Source organism: Artemia sp. Qi Xiang Cuo, chromosome 9 (assembly GCF_049724085.1).
Source record: "Artemia sp. Qi Xiang Cuo chromosome 9, ASM4972408v1, whole genome shotgun sequence".
Lineage (NCBI taxonomy): Eukaryota > Metazoa > Arthropoda > Branchiopoda > Anostraca > Artemiidae > Artemia > Artemia sp. Qi Xiang Cuo.
The window spans coordinates 14,485,077-14,509,328 of NC_142802.1; the positions used below are offsets into that span (position 1 = coordinate 14,485,077).

General features: G+C 33.3%; 1 protein-coding gene across 1 annotated transcript in view; it reads left to right on the forward strand.

Moving 5' to 3' along the window:
• The window catches only part of LOC148948339 (interleukin enhancer-binding factor 2 homolog), a 67,743-nt gene that overhangs the window by 15,782 nt on the left and 27,709 nt on the right, over nucleotides 1-24,252 (forward strand). The window contains exons 2-5 of the mRNA XM_089094297.1: nucleotides 6,929-7,129; nucleotides 8,707-8,835; nucleotides 13,277-13,608; nucleotides 22,928-23,048. Of these exons, the coding sequence (XP_088950423.1) occupies nucleotides 6,956-7,129; nucleotides 8,707-8,835; nucleotides 13,277-13,608; nucleotides 22,928-23,048 (756 nt within the window). The 5' untranslated portion in view covers nucleotides 6,929-6,955. The remainder of the gene's footprint in view (nucleotides 1-6,928; nucleotides 7,130-8,706; nucleotides 8,836-13,276; nucleotides 13,609-22,927; nucleotides 23,049-24,252) is intronic.

Consider the following 24,252-nt stretch of genomic DNA (forward strand, 5'->3'; position numbering starts at 1 on the left):
ATTGATCATAAGTAAGTTCCAGCTCAAAAGTGAATCACAGCTCCAATTTAGAAGCTACTGATGATTTGGTATTGTGGTCTACCTTAAGAAATACAAAGTTGGTAATTTTTTCAGCAAAGCATTAAAGGAGGTTCCTTCCTTTTTTGATTTTCATTATGAATACATAAAACTCCTTTATTGAAAGCCTGTTTGATAATTCCTTCATATAGACAAACTGTAGTAAACACTGGTCTCCTATTTGACTTAGCACCCAGCCCTCTCTTTAATCTTCATCTTTGACAAAGAACTCTTCAAGTACTAGCCCATTTATCCATTCCTTTGTTCACAGAATATAGGGATGTAGATTGGTGCATGATTTCTATTTACATAGATATCAATTTTAAAAAGTTTTTCAACAAAATAAGTTTTTCAAAGAAAAGCAGAGCTACATTAAACCAAAAATAAGCAGAAATAAAGTCAAATAACTCTCTAATTGTAAAATTACCAAAAAATCACCATCAATAAGCAAACGATACTCAAAACAAAGAGAAACTACAACAAATAACCTAAAAACAAGCAGAAATTAAGATGAATAGGGCTGAACCCTTATGCCTTCTGAAGATGAGATCATAAATTGTACTTCAATGAAAACAATCCTTATTTTGAGCTGAATATTACTATTTCTCATTGTATATAAAAAAGTAAAAAGAGATCATCAACACAACTAAGATTACTGAAAAAACAACAAATGAATATGGATTGATAGTTTAATATACATATATTAATAATTAGACCCCGGCGCCATGCTGGCGCATCGACCGAACGCCGCCAATGGGAGGCCCGGTTGACCGCCGCCGAAGTGCCGCAACGCCGCCGGCGGGGATTTCCCCGAAAATCAATGTGTCACTCCAAAAACAAATTGGTTCCCCAAATCCCTGAAAATCACCCAATCACGATGCTATCCCTATTGATTTATCACTAGTGACTATCCCTGCCAAATATTACTTTGTATACCATACTTCTTCACTACTCTCTTGTTTGTTAATTTTTGTCTCTTGTGTTACTTTACACAAAACCAGACAGATACAATTGCAATATACACGGTTCTCATATGTTGACAAAAGTATTGTCTTTATGAAACTGAATAAAGAAAAAAATTTTTTTTAACTGAAAGTAAGGAGCAACACTAAAACTTAAAACAAACAACAATTATTCCATATATGAATTGGACTGTCCCCTCCTCAACGCCTCGCTCTTTACGCTAAAGTTTTTTATTGTTTTAAAAAGTACAGTGGTGAAAAAGAGTCAAACTTTAGTGTAAAGAGTGAGGCGTTGAAGAGGGAATAGCCTCCTTCATATATGGAATAATTGCTGTTCGTTTTAAGTTTTAATGTCGCTCCTTACTTTCAGTAAAAAAAAACTTGTTTTTTATTTAATTTCTGAACGTTTTTCAACTAATGCAGGTTCGATTTTGGCTCACCGTGCATGAAAAATTAAAACACAATTTGCATATTAATTTTGGCAGATTTATTCCAGATACGAAGGGTCGCCCCCCTCCTCAATACCTTGCTCTTTACGCTAAAGCTGTTAGCAGTTTTAAAAAAAACTTCCTTTTCTAATTAAACAGCCCCTGTGTTTCAGTTTTAGTAAACAGTCAAACTTTAGCGTAAAGAATAAGGTATTGAGGAGGGAGCAACCTTTCATATATGGCATAATTTCTGTTCGTTTTTAAAATAATGCCGGTAAATCTGGCTCACCCTCTATGAAATATACCCCTCTCCCTCACGGCCCCCTCCTGTCAAATTCCCTCCAGACAGTTCCTTCCTCGGTGAGAATCCCCCCCCTCTCTGTAAAATGGCTTGTGGATGATTCACCCTGAAAAATTCTCCTTAGCATTTTTTTATTGGGTTAAGAGTAATCTATAATCAATTTCTCTATCACTCCATAAATACCCTGTTCTATGGAAATTATTTCCCAGAAAACAAAATGCGTGCATAAAAGCCCCCGGGCAATTCCCCTGGAACATCTCCATATAAAAAATTTGGCAAAGAGAATGTAAGACAATTAAAAAGATTTTTGTATAGTAATTCTGTCAAAACTCCCCAGTGTAACATTTCCCCTAGAATATTCAATCGTCAGAAATTTACCTCCCAAAGGAAGATTCTCCCCTTAAAAATCCACCTCAAGTACGACCCCCTCCCCCCCCAAAAAAAAATGGCTATATACTTCCCAATAACAAATATTATGAACAATGGGCAAAGTTCACAACTTGCAGCCCTTCCCCAGGGGACTGTGGTGGGTCATTTTACATCTAAAAACATAGTTATTAGATTTTTCGACTATACTGAACAAAATGGCTATCTCAAAATTTCAATCTGGTGACTATGGGGGAAAACATGACCATGGGAGGCGGCCTAGTTGCCCTCCAATTTTTTCAGTCACTTAAAAAGGGCACTAGAACTTTTGATTTCCGTTCGAATGAGCCCTCTTGTGATATTTTAGGACCACTGGGTAGGTACGATCACCTCTGGGAAGAAAAAAAAACCAAACAAATAAGCACAGAACCGTGATCTTTTGTCGGGCAAAAAAGAAAAAAAAATATAAAATTCCACATTTTGCATACAGGATCTTTAAATCTCTACATTTGGGTTATCCGATGAGCTGGATCTGATGGTGGGATTTTCATTAAGATTCTATGACTTTAGGGGGTGTTTTCCCCCTTTTTCGAAAGTAAGGCAAATGTTCCCAGGCTTGTAATTTTTGATGGGCGACACTAATTTGATGACACTTATATATTTGAAATCGGCATAAAAATCTGATTTTTTTGAGTTGTCGATTGGTATCAAAATTGGTATCCGTTTTTTAGAGTTTTGGTTACTATTGAGCTGGGTCGCTCCTTACTTACAGTTGATTACCACAAACTGTTTGATTGAGATTAAACCATTTTGCATGCAGTTTCCCAATGGCTATAAGATTCTTACATCATTCGTAGTCAAGAATTTTTTTTTAAGTTGAACAGGACGCATACACTATATAGGTTCAGTTGGATTTTGAAATTGATTGGCAACAGATTATTGCAACAACTGAATCATAAGTTTGTAGAATTTTGATTTGTATTTGCTATTTTTAGATACATTTTCTTAATGTTTAATACATAATTATTGAATGCCTAATATGTTAAAGAAGTTTTAATCTTCTTTCTGAAAAATGTTTACCCCCTCCCCCCCCCAAAAAAAAAACCTTCTATTGAGACTAAATTTAGCTATAGACTATGTACAAGGTTGGAGAATTGAATATTAAAACGGAAGTGACCCCTGAAATATGATTTACAAAAAAATTGTATGTTATTGCCTATAGTGAGGGGGAGAGGATATGGGGCTATCATTTTTAAATGATAGTACCTCAATTTTTTTTCAAATTCAAAGCAAGGATGCCAAAAAGCTAATTATTTTTTTTATTTAAAGCGGAGACGGAAGAAAATGATGTCAGAATCCCTGAGAAACCATAGAAATATGTGTATAGACCCAGAGCCCCCCATTCGGACTTTTTCATTGTTTTGGGTAGTTTTGGATTTCTTATAGGCTACTGGCCTAGTTTGGCTTTTGTGTGTGCTCCCTTTTAATTAGATTCCTTGGATCTTATTGAATGCCACGGCGATTCTATTATCTATTATTTCGTTTATTATGCGAGGGTTCTGAAACACCACAGCCATTTCGTTTCTTCCAGATTTCTACTTCTCTTGAGGAATAACGAACAAGATCAGCGTCCAGCCAGTGACTTGCGAAGTTTTTAACTCATGAATAGGCCCGAATCTTTTGTAAATTCAAGCTGGGATTTGAGAAAGACTGATGAAAACATTAATGTTTGTGATCAACATTGATTGCGCCGCCGACGTCTTACCGGCGGCGCGCCGCCGGTCATCCCTTATCGGCGCGGCGCCGGGGTCTATTAATAATTATTCCTCCAAGTCTTAATAATTTTGGTCTTATTAAAGTTAAAAAAGTGAATAAACAGAAATTACTACATATAAAAGCCAACTACAGGGCGTTTAAACGTGTATTGGTCAGAGTGCCATATCCCATCTCCTAAAAGATTTCTGTTTTGAATTGTGTATTTTGTTTGTTATAGAATCAACAATAAAAAACAAAGAAAATAACAATTGTTGTAAAGGCTTTGTATTAAGAGCCACCACAAATAAGAATAGGGCTATTGCCTCCTAAAACCTTTTAAAAGGCCAGTGTCATTTGTTCTTCATTGAAAACTATTTGCATTTCAAATTGCATCTTTACTTGGCAATATATCAGTACAAAAAAAAGAAGGAACTCTCTTTGATAATCAGGGTTACAGGAAAAAAAGAAGAAATTGTTTCTTGTGATAAACTCATTTGTGACTTAATTTTTTTTTGTCAAAACCTTCTCTTTTGATTCTATTTAATTAAGAAAGATAGGGGGCTGATGTCTAATAATAAATTTTCGCAACATGTACAAGCAGTTTGTGAAACAATCTACTTAATTTTTTGAAGCAGAATTAACAATTGGCTGATCAATAACAGATTCACCATTTGATTTCCTTTAAACTTGAAAGGAATGTATTCAAAAAGGAGTAAGTAGTGATAAAAATTTGTTGCAAATCAGATTAATGATACTACAATGATTTTCTTAGAAAGAACACAAAATTTATAGAGTTTGGCTTTAAAATTTTTCTTGGATGGTGAGGGAATTTTTCATTCGTTCAAACTTTGAAGCTGCTTAATTTTTGGTCTTCAATAGGACTGAAGCCATATCCCCTCCCCCACCCTGTAGACAACTTTCAATATCAATGGATCTTAATCAGTGCTTCCACTCTCAATTGTTCAAATTTGGGAGCCGATCTCCACAATTTGAGCAATTTTTGAGAAAACCAGATATAATTTTGAAATATAATGGATAATACCACTACCTTGCATGTAGTCTTCAAATATTTCAATTTGTAACTTCAATTGTGGCAATGTGTAGCTTCATATTTGTAGCTTAAAAAGTTACAGTTGTAACTTTTCTGTAAGAAGCACCTTTGAATAGAGGAGGGTAAGCTGCAGTCATAGCTAGGTTGGATCAAGATGCCTCAAGAAAATGTCGCGTTTGAGGGATTTGCAATTAAGGTCAGATAGGTATGGGTACTTGTATGACAATTGTAACTTTTCTGTAAGAAGCACCTTTGAATAGAGGAGGGTAAGCTGCAGTCATAGCTAGGTTGGATCAAGATGCCTCAAGAAAGTGTCTCGTTTGAGGGGTTTGCTATTAAGCTCAAATAGATATGGGTACTTGTATAATATCCTAACCACATTTTGTTTTCTCTCTGTAATAAAACCGGTTTCTCCGGTAATAAAACCGATGTATTTTTGCATGCACATGGAAGTAATCAGCTTAGCCTGAGAGAGATAAACTACTACAGAGGTATATTTTAATTTATTTTTTGATATGTAGAGTCAGTATTTTGGTTAGGTATCTAATATAATGCATTCTGGGCAGTCTGCTTTCCATAATTCTCTGTTGTAGTTTCCCTAATTTTGTTTCTAAAGTGTCATATTTTCATCATGTTTTAGTATATTTCATTATGATTAACCTGATTTCACTTGTTGAGTATGGTCAGGATATCATACAAGTACCTAGATGTGTTATTCATGGCCTAAACTAAAGCTACTTTTCTTTTGTTTGACAATTTACAAGGTTCTACTGTAACTGTTTAAATGTGGTGGGTTTTCTATTCAGTTTGCTAGAAAATTCTACTGTAAGATTACCCAAGGAGAATGATGCTTGGGACTGAGCTACAAATTTTAAATTGAAGAAACACTGTTGAAAATACATAGGTGAATTTTCAAGTTAATTTTGATTTTCTCTACAAGATTCGCACTATTTTCTGAAGCAACATCCTATGAAAATTAACAAATGTAAAATCAGGATAAGTCTATTGTATTGATGGCTTTTGCTGCTTGATAGACTTTTTGCTGATTGTCAAATTGACTGATTTTCTGGTAATTGAGTTAGTATTGGAAAATACTATTAGACTGCTATTAACAACTCTGGGAGCTGTTGTTCAAACTGGTCCATGGCAAACTGCTTAGAGAGTTGTGATCCTCAAGGTAAATATAGCCAAGAAACTACTATCACAGTTTAGTACTGGTTTGTTGTAACTGTTAATGTTTAAATAAATTTATGTCTACGTCATTTTTAAAATAATTATTGTGTTTATAGTTTTTACATCAAGAATCAATACAACCAAATATCATTCGGGGTTTTTCTGTCTTAGGTCTACATGGTCCAGTATACATATCCTATGTACCTTGAAAGAAAAAATCTGGTTATTCTCAGACTTCTGTGCAAAAAGTGGGGTAGTGTAGTAGCAATCCCACTTGGCAGTTTTCATGGCCCAGTGAAATCTGTTGGCAGATCTTGTCTGAAAATTCTATTTTTACATATAAAAATACTTTTTGCTCAAAGAAAAGCTGCGAAACACAAGTTGTGCTGGTAAAGTGTTGGCATTTTTTGGAATTCTGTCAAATTCTGCTACTGGCAGCTTTGGAATTTTTTCCATACCTGTGGCTGTTTTTGCATCTTAGGTCTGTTTGCACAGTTGTATACTAAATAATCAGATATAAATAAAATTGCACTTTTTGTATTGTGGGGGGGGGGGCTATGAAATGATACATCAGAAATTATTTTCTCAATATATGCTGTTTTCATTGAGGTCCCCTCTTTCCTGTCCACATGTCATGTAGGCTTGAAGTTAATTGGAAAACAAATAGATTTCTTTTAAATTTTAATTCCTGCTAATTTGGTTTCATTTATTCATTCATAAACGGTTTCTTCGAACACGCTGCCTTTTCATTTATAACTAAAATAAGATGACAATAAAAAAGGTAGCATTCTATTTACAGAACAACCTTCCTTTTATAACTTTAACTTTATTTTAGGACTTTTATTGATTCTCAAGTGAATACATGATGGCACGAGGTTTTGGAGGTCGGGGTCGTGGCTTTGGTGGAAATCGGCCAAGAGGAGGGTCTGCAAGACCAATTACAAGATTCATTAGTAGACCTACTTTTGATCCAGTTCTTGCTGAGCCAGCTTTCCCAAGAGTGAAACCATTGCCTGAAGAAACGGAATTTAATCAGGTTAGTTTAATTAAAATAGAAAACTTGTTTTATCTGTTGTCAAATGAAAAAGCATTTTTAGAATTATAAACAAATTTTAGGTTACAGTTTTAGTTAAAATTAAAAAAACATAAAATATTCGAAGATGATAAGCATGATTGTTTGTAAGTGTTATAATGTGTATACTTACAAAAAACATGACCTTTGTTATCTCAGTAAAATCTGTGTGAATAAGTAAATGTAACAATGTAAGCTTTACAAGAGAGTAAAAAAATTGGGAAATACGTCTGATTGGGTTTTCTGTTTTTTGTCAATTGTTGGACATCTCGATTTTCATCAACAAACAGCTGTCTGCACAAGGAAGGTTTCTGCCTGGCCTTCAAAATAAAGTTCAAAACTACAATTATTTCTGTATTTGAGAATAGGGCATATTCACCCCTTAGCCTCCCCTCTTATTGTGGAAAAATTTCAAGTTTAACATAATTTTATTATTAATATCCTTATCTATAGAGGAAGGAGGAGGGAAGGAGAAAATTTACTGTAAGAACTATTGTTTTGAAGAACTCCCCTTGAAAATGTAAAAATAATAGCCCTTGAATTCATTTTTGGCATTTCAGACTCCCTCCCTCCAAAAAACTGCCAAGAGATTAACATTTTCAGCAGCATTAAATCTTCAGTAATTATCACTTGTTTTGTTTTTTATTAGAAAATAGTCCAAGCTCCACGCAAACTTAACAGTTAGCTCATATTGAGGGCTATTTGGAGTTCTCTGCCAATACTGTTATTTAAGTGCCCAAGGAAGTACAGGTCGCTAAAAAGGTATTTTCGCTGTTTTAAGCACTCTCCGGCCTTGTCAAAATCCTTTTTTACCCCCATCTGACTTTTCTGTGTATTCTTTTAAAACAATCTCGTATACATGATAGCTTAAAAGTGTCTAAATTAGTGTTTGGGACAGTTCTATTCAAAATCTTTTCAATCGGTGATGTTTTTGCAATATTTGGTTAGAATTTGGCTTTTAGGCTTTCCGCCCTGATAGTTTGCATTAAAGGAAATATGAATTAAACTTTTTTCTGAAGATTTTTGTTGTTTCTTGCTCAAAACACTCCAACATAATTATGTTTTATTCATTTAAAACAATGAACATACAGAACAATTTTAAGAAGTGAACTCTAAATTCAGTTAATAATATAATGTATTTTAGCTTTTTTTTATAGTCCAAAAGATATTCACTAAGTTGTTGCTAAAATCTATTGGGATAGGCCGTTTACGGTACCTTTTATATTTTATTTATGCATAGATTAATTAGTGTATAGTTGTAGCAATATCATTCCTTAAAAGTAATATCATTCAGTCCAGGGATAATCTTTCCTTAAAAAGAATGTATTAATTATGGGAATTAAAAAGGGAAATTACAAGCCATATTCCAACTTGACCTTAAGGTCAACATTTAAAACCTATGTTGCAATGGAGGAAATTGGACTAATAAACAAGTTTAAAAGTATATGTTCAAACGAAGTATTTCCAGCAGTTCAGCCAACATTTTCAAAACAGAAAGCATTTCCGTTCGAAATTATTTCAAGTTATCTGTTCTGCTTCAGGATTTGCTGAATTTGAATACGCAACTGAGTCCAACAGAAGAAGAAGAAGCTGCTATCAATAATTTGATGACTAAAGTTCGAGGTATATTGGACAAGTTCATATTAGCTCCCGTGGCTGAAAGTTCATGTGTAAGAATTTCCCCTTTTGTTTTTCTTTCTTCAGTTTTGCTCTTTCTCTCTTTCCTTCAATTTTGTCGCTTTTGCCATATCCTCTTTCTCTTTTTTCTCCTTTTAACTTTGTTTTCTACTTGTTTTTGCTTTCGTTTTCTCTTTTCGTTAAATATATTTTCTTTTTCTCTTTTGTTTTCCTTTTTTTCTGTTTGTTTCCTTTTCTTTTGTTCATTGCAGCCATCTGTAGTACATATGCCGTGATCATAATTCATATAAGTTTGTTGTCTGAAAGTTCGCTGAAAGTGGCAGATGGTTCGTGTGTAAGAATATCCCCTTTTGTTTTTGTCTATTCCTCTTTCTTCTTTTTTTGTTTTTCTTGTTTTTTTCTTTCCTTTTCTCTTTTTGCCTTTCTCTTCTGTTTAAATCTGCTTTTTCAGTTTTTCTTTTTTTCTCTTGTTCGTTTTCTTTTCCCTCTAAAACCATCTGAAGTAGATATATGACGGTCGTTACTCGTGTAACTCATATAACGGTTTGGGCAAAACGTTAATGAAGTTGTGAATTAACAACCCTAATAAACAAAATTATATATTTGAATTTTTTCTTATCCAGGCATTTTGAATACATTTTGGCTACCCTCATATGTCATTTGAGCCGGCTTACAATGGATAAATGAAAAAAAAGCGGAGTACAAAATGAAACAAAAGAAAGAAGAAAAACATATTTGGCACTAAAATTAAATGCAAGCATTTCATTCACAGAAACAGTTGAGTCAGCGGTGATTCGTAGAGTTTACTGAGGGATCGTCTTGAGGATCTCCGTTCTATATCAATCACCTTGGTTGATGGATCAAGGATTCCATAAATGGATGAGATTTCCGAGTTAGAAAATCTTAGCGGAAGTCCCAGTAAAAATTTTGCTAATCTGTAGTACATGGTTCGTATTTTTCGACGCTCGGTGAGGGACAACATTTCCCACAAGTGTGATATGTACCAGATGACAGGATAGATGACGGCATTGAATAGTTTTGACATAATGAATCGATTAAATGACCAATTGCATTTGACAGCTTTTCAATATACTGAGCGGATAGATTTACAGACTGATTCGGTCAACAAGCCTTTAATTGACCTTGGCGTCTGACCGCACGTGATATCAAGGTATTTTAGAGACTGGGACTGGTGGATTCTGATATCATCAAGGAAAAGATTGGAATTGACCGAGATAGTGCCACTAAAAACAATAAATTCCATGTTCTCTATGTTGATTCGTAGTCGGATTGTTCTGTATACGGTCACTAGGAGACGATGATTCTCTTGTAGTCCCCTTAGCGTGCTGCTTAGGAGCAGAAAGTCATCTGCATAAGATATGAAACTTAGATCCAAGCTTTCCAGAAAGAACGTCCCTCGAACGAGTCTAGTTACAGAGTAAATCGCAGATTTCATGCACTTGTTGAATTAAGTTTAATCAAATTTCCCACTTCAACTGCTGAAATTCGAACAAAATTCAGGCTTTGCTGTTACTAATTTGAATTTTTCTCAATAACTGTTAGAGAACGGATAAAAGTTGTAAGAACTAAAAAAGTTTATTTTTTGTATTCGTTACCTTTTGTTTGAAAAGTTTATTTGTATTTACACCTGTTAGTGAAATATGCTCAAAAATTGAAAATCGGCCGCCAAATTCCTAGATTGCGGCCGTAGCACAGCATGCACAAATGTTAATCTTTAATATGTTGTTACCAAGTGCTTGTACTATGCATTTGTAAAGTTTGCCCTTTTAGGGAATTATTTCCAAGTAGAGGGGTATTTTCACCTAAAATGACTCGCCTAGATGTCAGTTTTAAGATATTTCTTGTATTTCCGCCGAAATCCATTAGACAGTTATATAACCGGACTGTTCCCGAATTATCTACTTCTGCATTTGAACATATGTATCTATGTCTGAAAAAAAAAATCTTTATTTAGATATATTCGTGATTTTTATATCTATGAATAGTAGAAAAAGGGCTAAAATTAGTTTTTTTTTATAAACAAGGTATGCGTATACTAAATACGAAATTCACGTTTCCATTCTCCCCTTTTTTTTTCTGGCCATAGAGCCTTACTGGGGGTCTATGTTGAAGTGTTTTTGTCGTAAATTTATTGGTTGAATAAATTAGGTACTTTCATGTTAAACGCACTCTTTTATATAGTGCTAGTTTGGTTAATGTTAATGAAATAAAATAAAATAGGATGAATATATAATAGCTTATAAACAAATTTGGGCTATATATTTGCACATTAGGGGGGTGGGGGTAAAGTATAGCATATATTAAATACGTAACCTAATCTAACCTAGGTACCTTTTTCTCTCCCTAAACCCCAAAAAACAAAAGTTCAAATATCGTCAACGCATTGAAAACCAGGCTAAGCATTCATTTCTGTATAGCAGTGTCTTGAATTAACCTATACAAAACGGGTTTTATGTCGCGTCTCCAGTTTGACATATATAAAAGAGTGCGTTTAACATAAAAGTACCATAAATTGATTGACGTGTGGCGCCAGATTTTGTGTAATAAGAAAGCGTATGTGAAAAAACAAGACGTTATAAAGAATGAGGACTTCCTTCTGAAGACAGTGAAAGAAATAAAACCTAAGTAAATGTTTCGACTTAATTACCAATAGCCGGCCTCGGCGAAATAAAAGAAGAAACTGAAACTAAGAAATCATTGAAAAATCTAAGTCAGGATCAAAAAGCAGAATTAAAGTAAAGACGAACTAAAAATTAAAATTTGTCAAAAATTAATTACAAATTAAATGCAGGTTCATTACAATTTAGCTAAAATTAATTAACATTAATTAAAATAATTAAAAATTAATTCAGTTGAAATGTAAATTAATTAATTAACTAAAATAAATCAAAGAAAAACAAAAAAATTAAATTAACAGAGTCTTAGCCTCATCACTTCACAAAAGTTCAGCTAATTTTGATAAATAATATCATACATTTATGCTATGTGGTTTCATACGAAGTTTTGAAAATTCCTTATTGAAATGCTTGCTTTTGGAATTCTGGATTTCCAGTAATTTCCCCGTCTCAATGGTGTATTTTTTTTCAGATTAATTATCCTGTTTTGCATTTTATTTCTGTTTTTCGACATGGCACCTTATCTCTATCTTCCAACTTCTTTGCTTTTGTGCTCATTTGAAGTTACTTAAAGTTCTTAGTCGCCCCAGCTGTATTGCCAAAAACACGATTTTGACAACCTATCATCCTTCTTCCCTAAAACGCAACCTGTATTAAACGTAGATTTAATTTAAAAGTAATTAGGATCAATTAAAAATTAAATTAATTTAAATCTGTTAATTAAAAAATTTAAAATTAAGGAAAAATCAAAATTAACAGTCTTAGCTTACATCATCACATTAGGAATTCCCAGTCACATAAGACTCATCACATAGGAATTTATCACAAAGGAATTCTGGATTCACAGTGATAAATTTCCCCGCCTCTATGGTGCGTTTTTTTTCCAAAGCAGAAATTACTACTACTACTAACAACTCACCGTCCCTCGTAACAACTCCATCTCAATCTATTCAAAGCCTCCCTCGTTACACCCTCCCAAGAAGTAGCCATTTCCCTTAAATCTTTCCTTACGACTTCCTCCCACCCTAGTCCTAGACGGTTGTCCGAAAAGGACAATCGTTGGCAATCTTTCATCCGCCGAACGTGCCTTAGCCATCTCAACCTTTCTTTCATGATAGCCCTAGAAAGTGGGATTAAAACACACTTTTCGTACAGCCTACTGTTCAAAATTAATTATAAAAATTTCGCAACCGCTCGACCTATAACCTTGGAAAGTAGGATCGAACAATATTTTCGCACTACTTACTGTTTTTTTTTTTTTTTTCTTGTTTATTGCTTTCTAATCCACAAGGAGCACAAAAAAGAAAATAGTGCAAAATACTTTGCAGTGACAAAAGGGGGGGGGGGAGAAGCAAACCACACAAAAAAGAGACGCGAAATGAGAATAAACCAAGACCAACAAAAACAAAATAACCATGGTCGAAGTAGAAAAAACTAATATGCAGTCTTAGAAAATACATACTGCATGTTGAGGTGTGCTTTTTTTATACTTTTTTTTCGTTTTTTTTATTTATCCCTGTAAGACAAGCTAAAAGTCCACCCAGCTTTAAATGGGTACCTTGAAGAATTTATGGGAGAACAAGGCAAGGGTTGAGTGACTTGCCCCCCAAAGAAGCATAGGACTCCGAGGTCGAGGGCAGAGTAACGTGAGATTGCCATCTGCGTTACGCGGATCCCACTGATCAGTGTACAAAAGTTTGTTTGTTACTGATATTTAAGTTCTGGAACCCTTTCTACATGACAATATTGATTCATTTTTGTTACTATATGGCTGGTGTTAGTCCAATGTTGCGCCTTTAGACAACGACAAGTATTTCTTTTTTTCTTTTTTTTTTAGCAAATTGAAGAAGTGCGTCCAGTTGGCTCTTTCAAAAAAGGAACAATGATGCGTGGAAGCAACATGGCTGATCTCGTTGTGATTCTCAAGTCAATGCCGGCAAGACAGGCTGTCGACGCCATGGGAATGAAATTGTGTCAGGAATTAGAGCAACAAGACCCAAAGCTAGGAGCTGCCTTTACCAGCAATGAACGTGGGTTTCACGTGTCATCAGGTTCAGCCACAATCAGGATTATGACAGCCACTGTGCCAGTGAATATGAAAAAACTTGATTCGAGCTTACATCTTGATTATAAGATACTTCAACAAAATATGGCAGCTGTTAGACAATGGTAAATTACTTCTTCTACCACACTATACCCAACTACTTTGTAAACCATGTGCATCACCTAGGCATTTTGTAATTATTATTGGTACTATATGTCTGTTTTTCCTGTGATAATACTTATCTAAAATTTTCTTGATGATTTTTTTTTGGGGGGGGGGGTAGGGGCTTTGGTGCAACAATACTAAATTTGGCTCAAGTTTTTGGAAGTTGGTGGATCCTTTTAGTTCAGCTTCCATTTAGCTGATTTTTCTTTTCTAGATAACAATTGTGCAAATATTTATCTGTTCTGTAGGTTTAGCAAAAACTTCTAAATATGTAAATAAGATATTATTATGTCAAAGGCATAGGCTAAATGTCGTTTTATTTATGATAATTAAATTAAAAATGTGTTTTTTTTTACTGAAAGTAAGGGATAAGATGAAAACTTGAAACGAACAGAAATTATTCCGTATATGAGGGGGCCTGCCCCTATCCTCAATCCTTCGCTCTTCATGCTAAAGTTTTTTAGTACTTTAAAAAAGCTTGTTATTCTAATTAAACGGCCTTGTGTTTCGAGAGTTGTTCTTAAAAAATTGGGACAAAAAGTCAAACTTCAGCGTAAAGCGCGAGTTATTGTTGGGGGGGGGGCGGGGTGGACTGTTTTTTTATGGAATTTCTGATCATTTTCCAAATCATGCTGGAAATCTTCCCTCCCCCCGCTCCAATGGAAATTTTCTTCCGCGGAAAACTCCTCGAAGGAAAAATCTCCCAGAAAGTTCCACCCCCACAAACGGCAAATTTCAGTACTTTCAGCCTTTTCTCCAGGGGCTATGGGAGCTCATGTCATCTCCAGAGGCATAGTTATTGGACCCTTCAACTATGTTGAACAAAATGGCTATCTTAAAATTTTAACTGGGTAACTGTGGGCAAAAGAGGGCATTGGAGGAGGGCTATTTTCCTCCTATCCTTCTGGCCGCTTAAAAATAGCAAAAAGACAAAAAAAACGTAACTAGAACTTTAATTTCCGTATGAATGAGCCCCCTCCCGATCATCTAGAACCATTGGTTCGATACGATAACCCCTGGGGATAAAAAACAACAACAAATAAATACGCATCCCTGATCTTTCTTCTGACAAAAAAACGCAAAATATTTTGCAGAAAGGGGCTTGGAACCTCTACAGAAGGGTTCTCTGATACGTTGAATCTGGGGTTGCGATTTTCCCTAAGATTCCTTAACATTTTGGGCATGTTCCCCCTTTTTCAAAAATCAGACAAATTTTCCCAGGCTCGTAGTTTTTGATGACATTAAACTTAATGAATATTGTATATTAGAAATCAGCATAAAAAGCCAATTGTTGGCCTAAAAGCCATTGCCAAAAAGCCAGGAATTGTTTGACAAAGACAGTGAAAATAAAATCTAATTTTATAACCGTTGAAGTAGAAACTTAGATAGCCATACATAACTTAAATAATTGTGACAAATCCAGAATTCAAATTTTAATGAAGGGGCTTCATAGGAAGCTATGCAGATTTTGATAGTAAGAGGCGCTAAAATTTAAAAAAGAAACATGTGTAATAAATCAGCAAAAATGAGCTAAAAACATATGGCACTAAACAATTTAAGAAGGTATAGGTATCTTTTGAGGGTGTCGTTATCTTCGGGAATCAACAGATCGTTAATGCTTACATTTTTGTGGACGAAAAGCATTATCAAATATAACTAATTAATTTTGCTTAATTATTTTCGCGTTAAACATGGCAACAGTGAAAAGGACTACTCAATAAAAATGATTTTCATTGGATGTTCTTTGCATTTGAAAAATGATTTGGCAGGTTCTTTTCTTAAGGTTTTTTTTCCCTTGGTGCATTTCGGCTGTGATAATTATAAGGGCGAGATATGCTATTCTGGTCACTATGAGTTATGCAGCATATGTGTCCTTTGAACTAGGAATCGAATGGTGCAGTAAAAATTGTCTTATCTTGTACCGCTACAAAGATAAAAAAGAGACATACGTCAGTTTTGACAGAACAGGATTATCTTATGGAGCTATAACATGGGGACCTGGCATTTTTTCTCCTTTTTTCCAAGTAAAAAGGAGAAATACGACATAAAATGGAATAATTTTTAATTCGCTCAGAATACTTTTCACATATGAGGATTCTTTTAACAATTGGAAAAAGGAGACATACGCCATAAAATGGAATAATTTTTAATTCGCTCAGAATACTTTTGATATATGAGGACTCTGTTAACAATTGGAAAAAGGAGACATATGCCATAAAATGGAATAATTTTTAATTCGCTTAGAATACTTTAGACATATGAGGATTCTGTTAACAATTCGAAAAAGGAGACGTACGCCATAAAATGGAATAATTTTTAATTCGCTTAGAATACTTTTGACATATGAGGATTCTGTTAACAATTGGAAAAAGGAGACATACGCCATAAAATGGAATAATTTTTAATTCGCTCAGAATACTTTTGACATATGAGGATTCTTTTAACAATTGGAAAAAGGAGACATACGCCATAAAATGGAATAATTTTTAATTCGCTCAGAATACTTGTGATATATGAGGACTCTGTTAACAATTGGAAAAAGGAGACATATGCCATAAAATGGAATAATTTTTAATTCGCTTAGAATACTTTTGACATATGAGGATTCTGTTAACAATTGGAAAAAGGAGACATACGCCATAAAATAGAATAATTTTTAATTCGCTCAGAATACTATTGACATATGAGGATTCTGTTAACAATTGGAAAAAGGAGACATACGCCATAAAATGGAATAATTTTTAATTCGCTCAGAATACTTTTGACATATGAGGATTCTGTTAACAATTGGAAAAAGGAGACATACGCCATAAAATAGAATAATTTTTAATTAGCTCAGAATACTTTTGACATATGAGGATTCTGTTAACAATTGGAAAAAGGAGACATACGCCATAAAATGGAATAATTTTTAATTCGCTCAGAAAACTTTTGACATATGAGGATTCTGTTAACAATTGGAAAAAGGAGACATACGCCATAAAATGGAATAATTTTTAATTTGCTCAGAATACTTTTGACATATGAGGATTCTGTTAAAAATTGGAAAAAGAAGACATACGACATAAAATGGAATAATTTTTAACTCGCTCAGAATACTTTTGACATATGAGGATTCTGTTAACAATTGGAAAAAGGAGACATACGCCATAAATTGAAATAATTTTGAATTCGCTCCGAATACTGTTTGACATTTAGATTCTATACCATCGGAAAAGGAGACATACACCATTTAGTCTAGAATAATGTTCTTTGTTGAAACCTTGACATTGAGGCTGTTATCGATCAAAGTAACCACAGCCATACAAATGGAATACTTTTAATTCGCTCAGAATACTTTTGACATATGAGGATTCTGTTAACAATTGGAAAAAGGAGACATACGCCATAAAATGGAATAATTTTTAATTCGCTCAGAATACTTTTGACATATGAGGATTCTGTTAACAATTGGAAAAAGGAGACATACGACATAAATTGGAATAATTTTTAAGTCGCTTAGAATACTTTTGACATATGAGGATTCTGTTAACAATTGGAAAAAGGAGACATACGCCATAAAATGGAATAATTTTTAATTCGCTCAGAATACTATTGACATATGAGGATTCTGTTAAAAATTGGAAAAAGAAGACATACGCCATAAAATGGAATAATTTTTAATTCGCTCAGAATACTTTTGACATATGAGGATTCTCTAAAAAATTGTAAAAAGGAGACATACGCCATAAAATGGAATAATTTTTAACTCGCTCAGAATACTTTTGACATATGAGGATTCTGTTAACAATTGGAAAAAGGAGAACACGCCATAAAATGGAATAATTTTTAATTCGCTTAGAATACTTTTGACATATGAAGATTCTGTTAACAATTTGAAAAAGGAGACATACGACATAAAATTGAATAATTTTTAATTCGCTTAGAATACTTTTCACATATGAGGATTCTTTTAACAATTGGAAAAAGGAGACATATGCCATAAAATGGAATAATTTTTAATTCGCTCAGAATACTTTTGACATATGAGGATTCTGTTAACAATTGGAAAAAGGAGACATACGCCATAAAATGGAACAATTTTTAATTCGCTCAGAATACTATTGACATATGAGGATTCTGTTAACAATTAGAAAAAGGAGACATACGCCATAAAATAGAATAATTTTTAATTTGCTCAGAATACTTTTGACATATGAGGATTCTCTTAAAAATTGGAAAAAGGAGACATACGCCATAAAATGTAATAATTTTTAAATCGCTCAGAATACTTTTGACATATGAGGATTCTGTTAACAATTCGAAAACGGAGAACACGCCATAAAATGGAATAATTTTTAATTCGCTCAGAATACTTTTGACATATGAGGATTCTGTTAACAATTGGAAAAAGGAGACATACGCCATAAAATGGAATAATTTTTAATTCGCTCAGAATACTTTTGACATATGAGGATTCTTTTAACAATTGGAAAAAGGAGACATACGACATAAAATGGAATAATTTTTAATTCGCTCAGAATACTTTTCACATATGAGGATTCTTTTAACAATTGGAAAAAGGAGACATACGCCATAAAATGGAATAATTTTTAATTAGCTCAGAATACTTTTGACATATGAGGATTCTGTTAAAAATTGGAAAAAGAAGACATACGACATAAAATGGAATAATTTTTAACTCGCTCAGAATACTTTTGACATATGAGGATTCTGTTAACAATTGGAAAAAGGAGACATACGCCATAAATTGAAATAATTTTGAATTCGCTCCGATTGTTTGAATTTAATCTATACCTCAGAAAAGAGCATAAACATTTAGTCTAGAATATGTTCTTTTTAACTCCATTAGCTTTATCGATCAAAGTAACCACAGCCGACAAACATTTTTCCGTTTTTTGGCTCTCCTGAAAAGTTACAAAAATGGCGTAGGTCGCCCTTTTAATTATCACAGCCGATTTTTAGAGTTGTGTTTTACTTCGCAAAGAAAGGGAACGCAGCACCAATAAAGATTTAATTAGCTCTGTTTCATAATGTCGTTATTAATACGAGGCGTGTTTTTTAATTAAGGTCCGTTTGAACATAATTACACAACGAAAGATTATTTCAAAAAAGTAAACTTATTTACAGAAAGTGCATACTTTACTCTATTTTTCGACATTGTTACCAAGATTTTTTAAACACTTATCATACCTCTCAACTAATTTTAAAGTCTTCTTAAAAACTTGCCGCCGGCTCCAATAGTCAAGAGTTTACTCCTGTTTTTGTGTCGTCGTTATCTTTGTAACGGATGTCACTGAGGAGGCAACCGGTTGAACTGGAGACGAAACATGGGTTTCGCATATGGCGCTCAAATCGAGGTAACAGAACATGGAATGGAAACACACACACTCCCCTGAAAATTTGAAGTTCGAACAGACTCTCTCCCAGCGCAAAATCATGGCGTCAGTGCTTTGGAATAGACAAAGTCTTTTTTTGGTTGACTTCATGCAACGAGGAGCCACTATCAAAGCAGCATATTGCCTAACCCTCAGAAAGCTCTGCAGAGCGGTAAAAAAAAAAAAAAAAAAAAAAAAAACTTGGCATGCTGACAAAGGAAATGACCTCACTCTGCTGGTAAGACCCGCAATTTGTTGGACAGTTTTTGCTGGGAAGTTCTAGATCACCCACAATAACGTCTTGATCTTGCTCCGAGTGATTAATATCCTTTTCTCCACCTCAGTGGCAATCATTACAATGATGATAAAAACGTAAAAATGGAAGTGAATTCTTGGTTAGCGGAACAGGTGGCAAGTTTTTATGCAGAGGTTACTTTAAAATTAGTTGAGAGGTATGATGAGTGTTACAACAAACTTGGCAACTGACTTTTAAATAGAGTATGTACTTTTTGAAAATAGATTTACTTTTTTAAAATAGTTTTTCGTTGTGTACTCCTGTTCAAACGGACCTTACTTAAAAAAAAACGCCTCGTATATATAATCTGTATACACATATAAATAGTAAATAAATAACCGGCTAATTTTTTCATTCACGTTAAGTTCTCTTTGTTTTAAGTTTGGCTTCTAATAAGAGTCGTTTTCTGCTTGTTCTAATTTTAATACCGCTACATCACTAAATGACTTAGTTTTGTGTTTTTATTTTATAAGGCCTAAATATCATGTGTTATAGGGGTTTCCATGTTTGTAATGACATGTTTGTAACCTTATGATGACATAAGCCCCTATGAACCGTCAGAGTAACCGTCAGAACCGTCAGAGAAATCCCAAGAACTAGGGGGAAATCCGAAAAAGCGGCAACCCTGGCTCATTATTATATATATTATTATTCTATTGGCATTATATTATTATATATATCGTATGAATATATATTATTATAATATTGGAATTTTATTGGAAATCTCAAAAACTAGGGAAAAATCCCAAGAAGCGGCAACCCTGGCTCATTACTAAATATATTATTATTATATTGGAATTATATTATTATATTTATCATATGAATATATATTATTATTATATTGGAATCATATTAGAAACTCCAAGAAATAAGAAAAATCCCAAGAATTGCAATCCTGGCTCATATGCCTACTGTTCAAAATATTGACAAAGTAACTAAAAAATAATAAACCCGTAATAAACAAAAAATATGGGGAGATATGACCAATCAAGTATATAACCTTAAATTCAACAATATTTCTTTTGCAATTGGAAGAAGAACAAGTGTATGCCACCTTCATTAGAAATTCAACTTTCATTTAGGGATTATTGAAGAAGACAATTTACAACACAAGACTTTGAATGAACCCTGCTAATGAACTCTCTCAGAAAGATTCAGTGAATTACCTGGAAACAATATATAATAAACAAAAAAAATAATAAACCCCCATGACATGTTTCTAACCTTAAAAATGTGTTATTCTTTTTCTTTTTTCTCGCTCTTTCGACTAAGAAAAAATTCCTCTGACAATAATACTGGGGAAAATATTTGCTTATTCACTCGAAACGAAAAAAAATTAAAATATCTTTTTCAATTTTAAGGTTTATACTCCCTGGAATAATTGGATTTTCCCAAATAATTGCTATGAATATAATTGAAAGCGAGGAGGGCAAGACGGATTTTACATGGTGTCTGTTCAACCCACCGACATTTTTTATTTATGCATTTATAACTTAGATATATCTATGCTATGTAAAAACGAATCCGTTTTACGCCCGCTTGTTTTGCTTATATTCAATGATTCTCGAGAAAAAATTCTGCTTTTTATTCCATTTCAAAAACGAGTTAAAAAATGGGACTAAGAGATAAAAGTGTAAAAGTTTAAACCGAAACAATTAGAAAAGGGAAAAAATGTAAATAACTAAAATCAAATGAGAAGAGACAGAAAAAATTAAATGAGTATTTATAATAGCTATTCCAAGTAAAAACCAAGGAAGTAGAATATATATATATATATATATATATACAATGGAAGTAGCCAAAACCAAGGAAGTAGAATATAATATATACAATTGGTCAACTTAGATAAGAACCCGAATTAACAAATATTCTATCAATGGTTTTTCCTGAAAAGGAAATTTCAAGTAAAAACCAAGGAAGTAGAATATAATATATACAATTCGTCAACTTAGATAGAAACCCGAATGAACAAATATTCTGCAAAATCGTAGCAACTGACGTAGATTAGTGTCTTACTAGCTGAAGAAAACCTGCCAAACATACAAACTCTCTGAACCTGATAATCTAGATAGGGTCCTATATAATAAAACCTATCATTATTGAAGTCAATATTTTTAACAGTAGGCATATGAGCCAGGATTGCAATTCTTGGGATTTTTCCTATTTCCAGGGATTTCCAATATAATTCCAATATAATAATAATATATATTCATATGATAAATATAATAATATAATTCCAATATAATAATAATAATATATTTAGTAATGAGCCAGTGTTGCCGCTTCTTGGGATTTTTCCCTAGTTCTTGAGATTTCCAATATAATTTCAATATTATAATAATATATATTCATACGATATATATAATAATATAATGCCAATAGAATAATAATATATATATTAATGAGCCAGGGTTGCCGCTTTTTGGGATTTCCCCCTAGTTCTTGGGATTTCCAGTACAATTCCAATATAATAATAATATATTTAATAATGAGCCAGGGTTGCCGCTTCTTGGGATTTTTCCCTAGTTCTTGAGATTTCCAATATAATTCCAATATTATAATAATATATATTCATACGATATATATAATAATATAATGCCAATAGAATAATACTATATATAATAATGAGCCAGGGTTGCCGCTTTTTGGGGTTCCCCCCTAGTTCTTGGGATTTCCAGTACAATTCCAATATAATAATAATATATTTAATAATGAGCCAGGGGTGCCGCTTCTTGGGATTTTCCCCTAGCTCTTGAGATTTCCAATATAATTCCATTATTATAATAATATATATTCATACGATACATATAATAATATAATTCCAATATAACAATAATATATATATAATAATGAGCCAGGGTTGCCGCTTTTTGGGATTTTTCCCTTGTTCTTGGGATTTCAGTCATGAACTTGGGATCTTATTAAAAGGGTGACATTCTTGCCTATGGCCTCTTCTGAAAGAAACTCAACAATAACAAAATTCCTTACTTTATAATATACAAAAAATTTATGTCATACGGATTTTTTTTTGGTCGTTTCCCTCAGTCCACGTTTGCCCACTAGACTATATGTTTTTTATTTGAAACTATATTATGTGTTATTTTGATTTGTATTTTGCTTAAAATATTTTGTTATAATTTTATTTTTTGTTCCACCACATTTGCTTTGTGTTTGAATTATAATGTTTATTTTTCCCGAGTTCTGGTATTTTAAATATTTACAATTCTAAATATTTTTCATTATCAACAAAGATTCGAAAATTCTTGTTTCAAAGATTTTAGAATTTTAAAGATTTTTTTTGTCATTTACTATTTAGTTAGACCCTATAAACACCATTAGGAAGGAACTTATAAAAAATTGCAATTAATTGCTAGTTAAATTATTTGTCAGGTCTTATAGATATTTCAACTAGTAATTATTTCATATACGAGTACATTAAAGATTTAACTATAGTACTGAAATTAAAAAAAAAAATATGGTGGACAAACTGTGAATTAAAAGCAGCTACCCAGAAAATCAGCATAACATAAATCAGCATAATCTAAATTAAATTGATTTTTATATAATAAAAAAATTTATAATAAGCTAGTTTTTCTTTTTTAATAGTCGATGGTTTGAGGAATCTGCCCATCATTCCTCAATTCGAGTCTTGATCAGAATCTTAAAGCATTTGAAGAATCGCTATGAATTGCTGAATCCTCTTACACCATGGATGGTGGATTTGCTTGTAAGTTTGTTATTTGTTTTTTGGTATCTCTTATTTCCAATCTAACTTTGTGCCATCATCTTTGCTTGCCAGGTTAAATTTTCCATTCTATTTAGAAAAATGGACAAAACTATTTGCTTATATGCCAGCAAGGAGGGTGGGGAGGGGGTCTGGCGGGTGAATTTTGCGCAAGAATAGAAATCCTATATAGGCTTCTATATATTGTAAGTGCTCTTTTATTTTAAAGTACAACATCCAATCATTTTCATAAATGTCACTTTAGTTTCCAAATCTTGAGACTTTGGGGGAGGAGGGACGAGGCCTAGAATATCGCTTTGACTTATTTTTCTTTAATCGTAATCTTAAAGCATTTGCATTTATTGCTATGTATTGTTATACCCTCTTATCAAACAGGTCGTGGTAACGAACTGTAAGTAAGGAGCGACCCGGCTCAATAGTAACCGTAACTCTAAAAAACGGAATTTTGATACCAATAGATGTATAAAAAAAAATCAGAGTTTTATGCTAATTTCAAATATATAAGTTTCAATAAGTTTAATCTTACCCATGAAAGGTTACGAGCCTGAGAAAATTTGCCTGATTTTTCAAAAAAGGGGAAAACACACCCTAAAAGTCATAAAATCTTAATGGAAATCACACCATCAGAGTCAGCGTATCAGACAACCCTACTGTAGAAGTTTCAAGCGCCTATCTGAAGAAATGTGAAATTTTGTATTTTCTGCCAGAAGAAAGATCACGGATGCGCGTTTATATTTGTTTGTTTGTTTTTTTTTCGTTTGTTTTTCCCAGGGGTGATCGTATCGACCCAGTGGTCCTAGAATATAGTGAGAGGGCTCATTAAACGGAAATTAAATGTTCTAGCGCTGTTTTTAAGTGACCAAAAAAATTTGAGAGCAACTAGGTTTCCTCCTACGCCCCTTTTTTCTCAAAATCGTCCGATCAAAATTTTGAGATAGCCATTTGTTCAGCATAGTTGAAAGGCCGAATAAATATGCCTTATGTGATATCGTGACCCTCCCAAAGCCCCTGGGGAAAGGTCTTCAATTTACAAAATTTGCCTATTGTTTATGTATAGTATTTGTTATTGGGAAGTATGCATATATTTTTTTTTCGGGGGGGGGGGATTTTATGCTTGTGGCATTTTTCATAGGGAGATAAAATTCCAGGGGAAATTTTACACTGTGGGAATTTGCCAGAACTATTC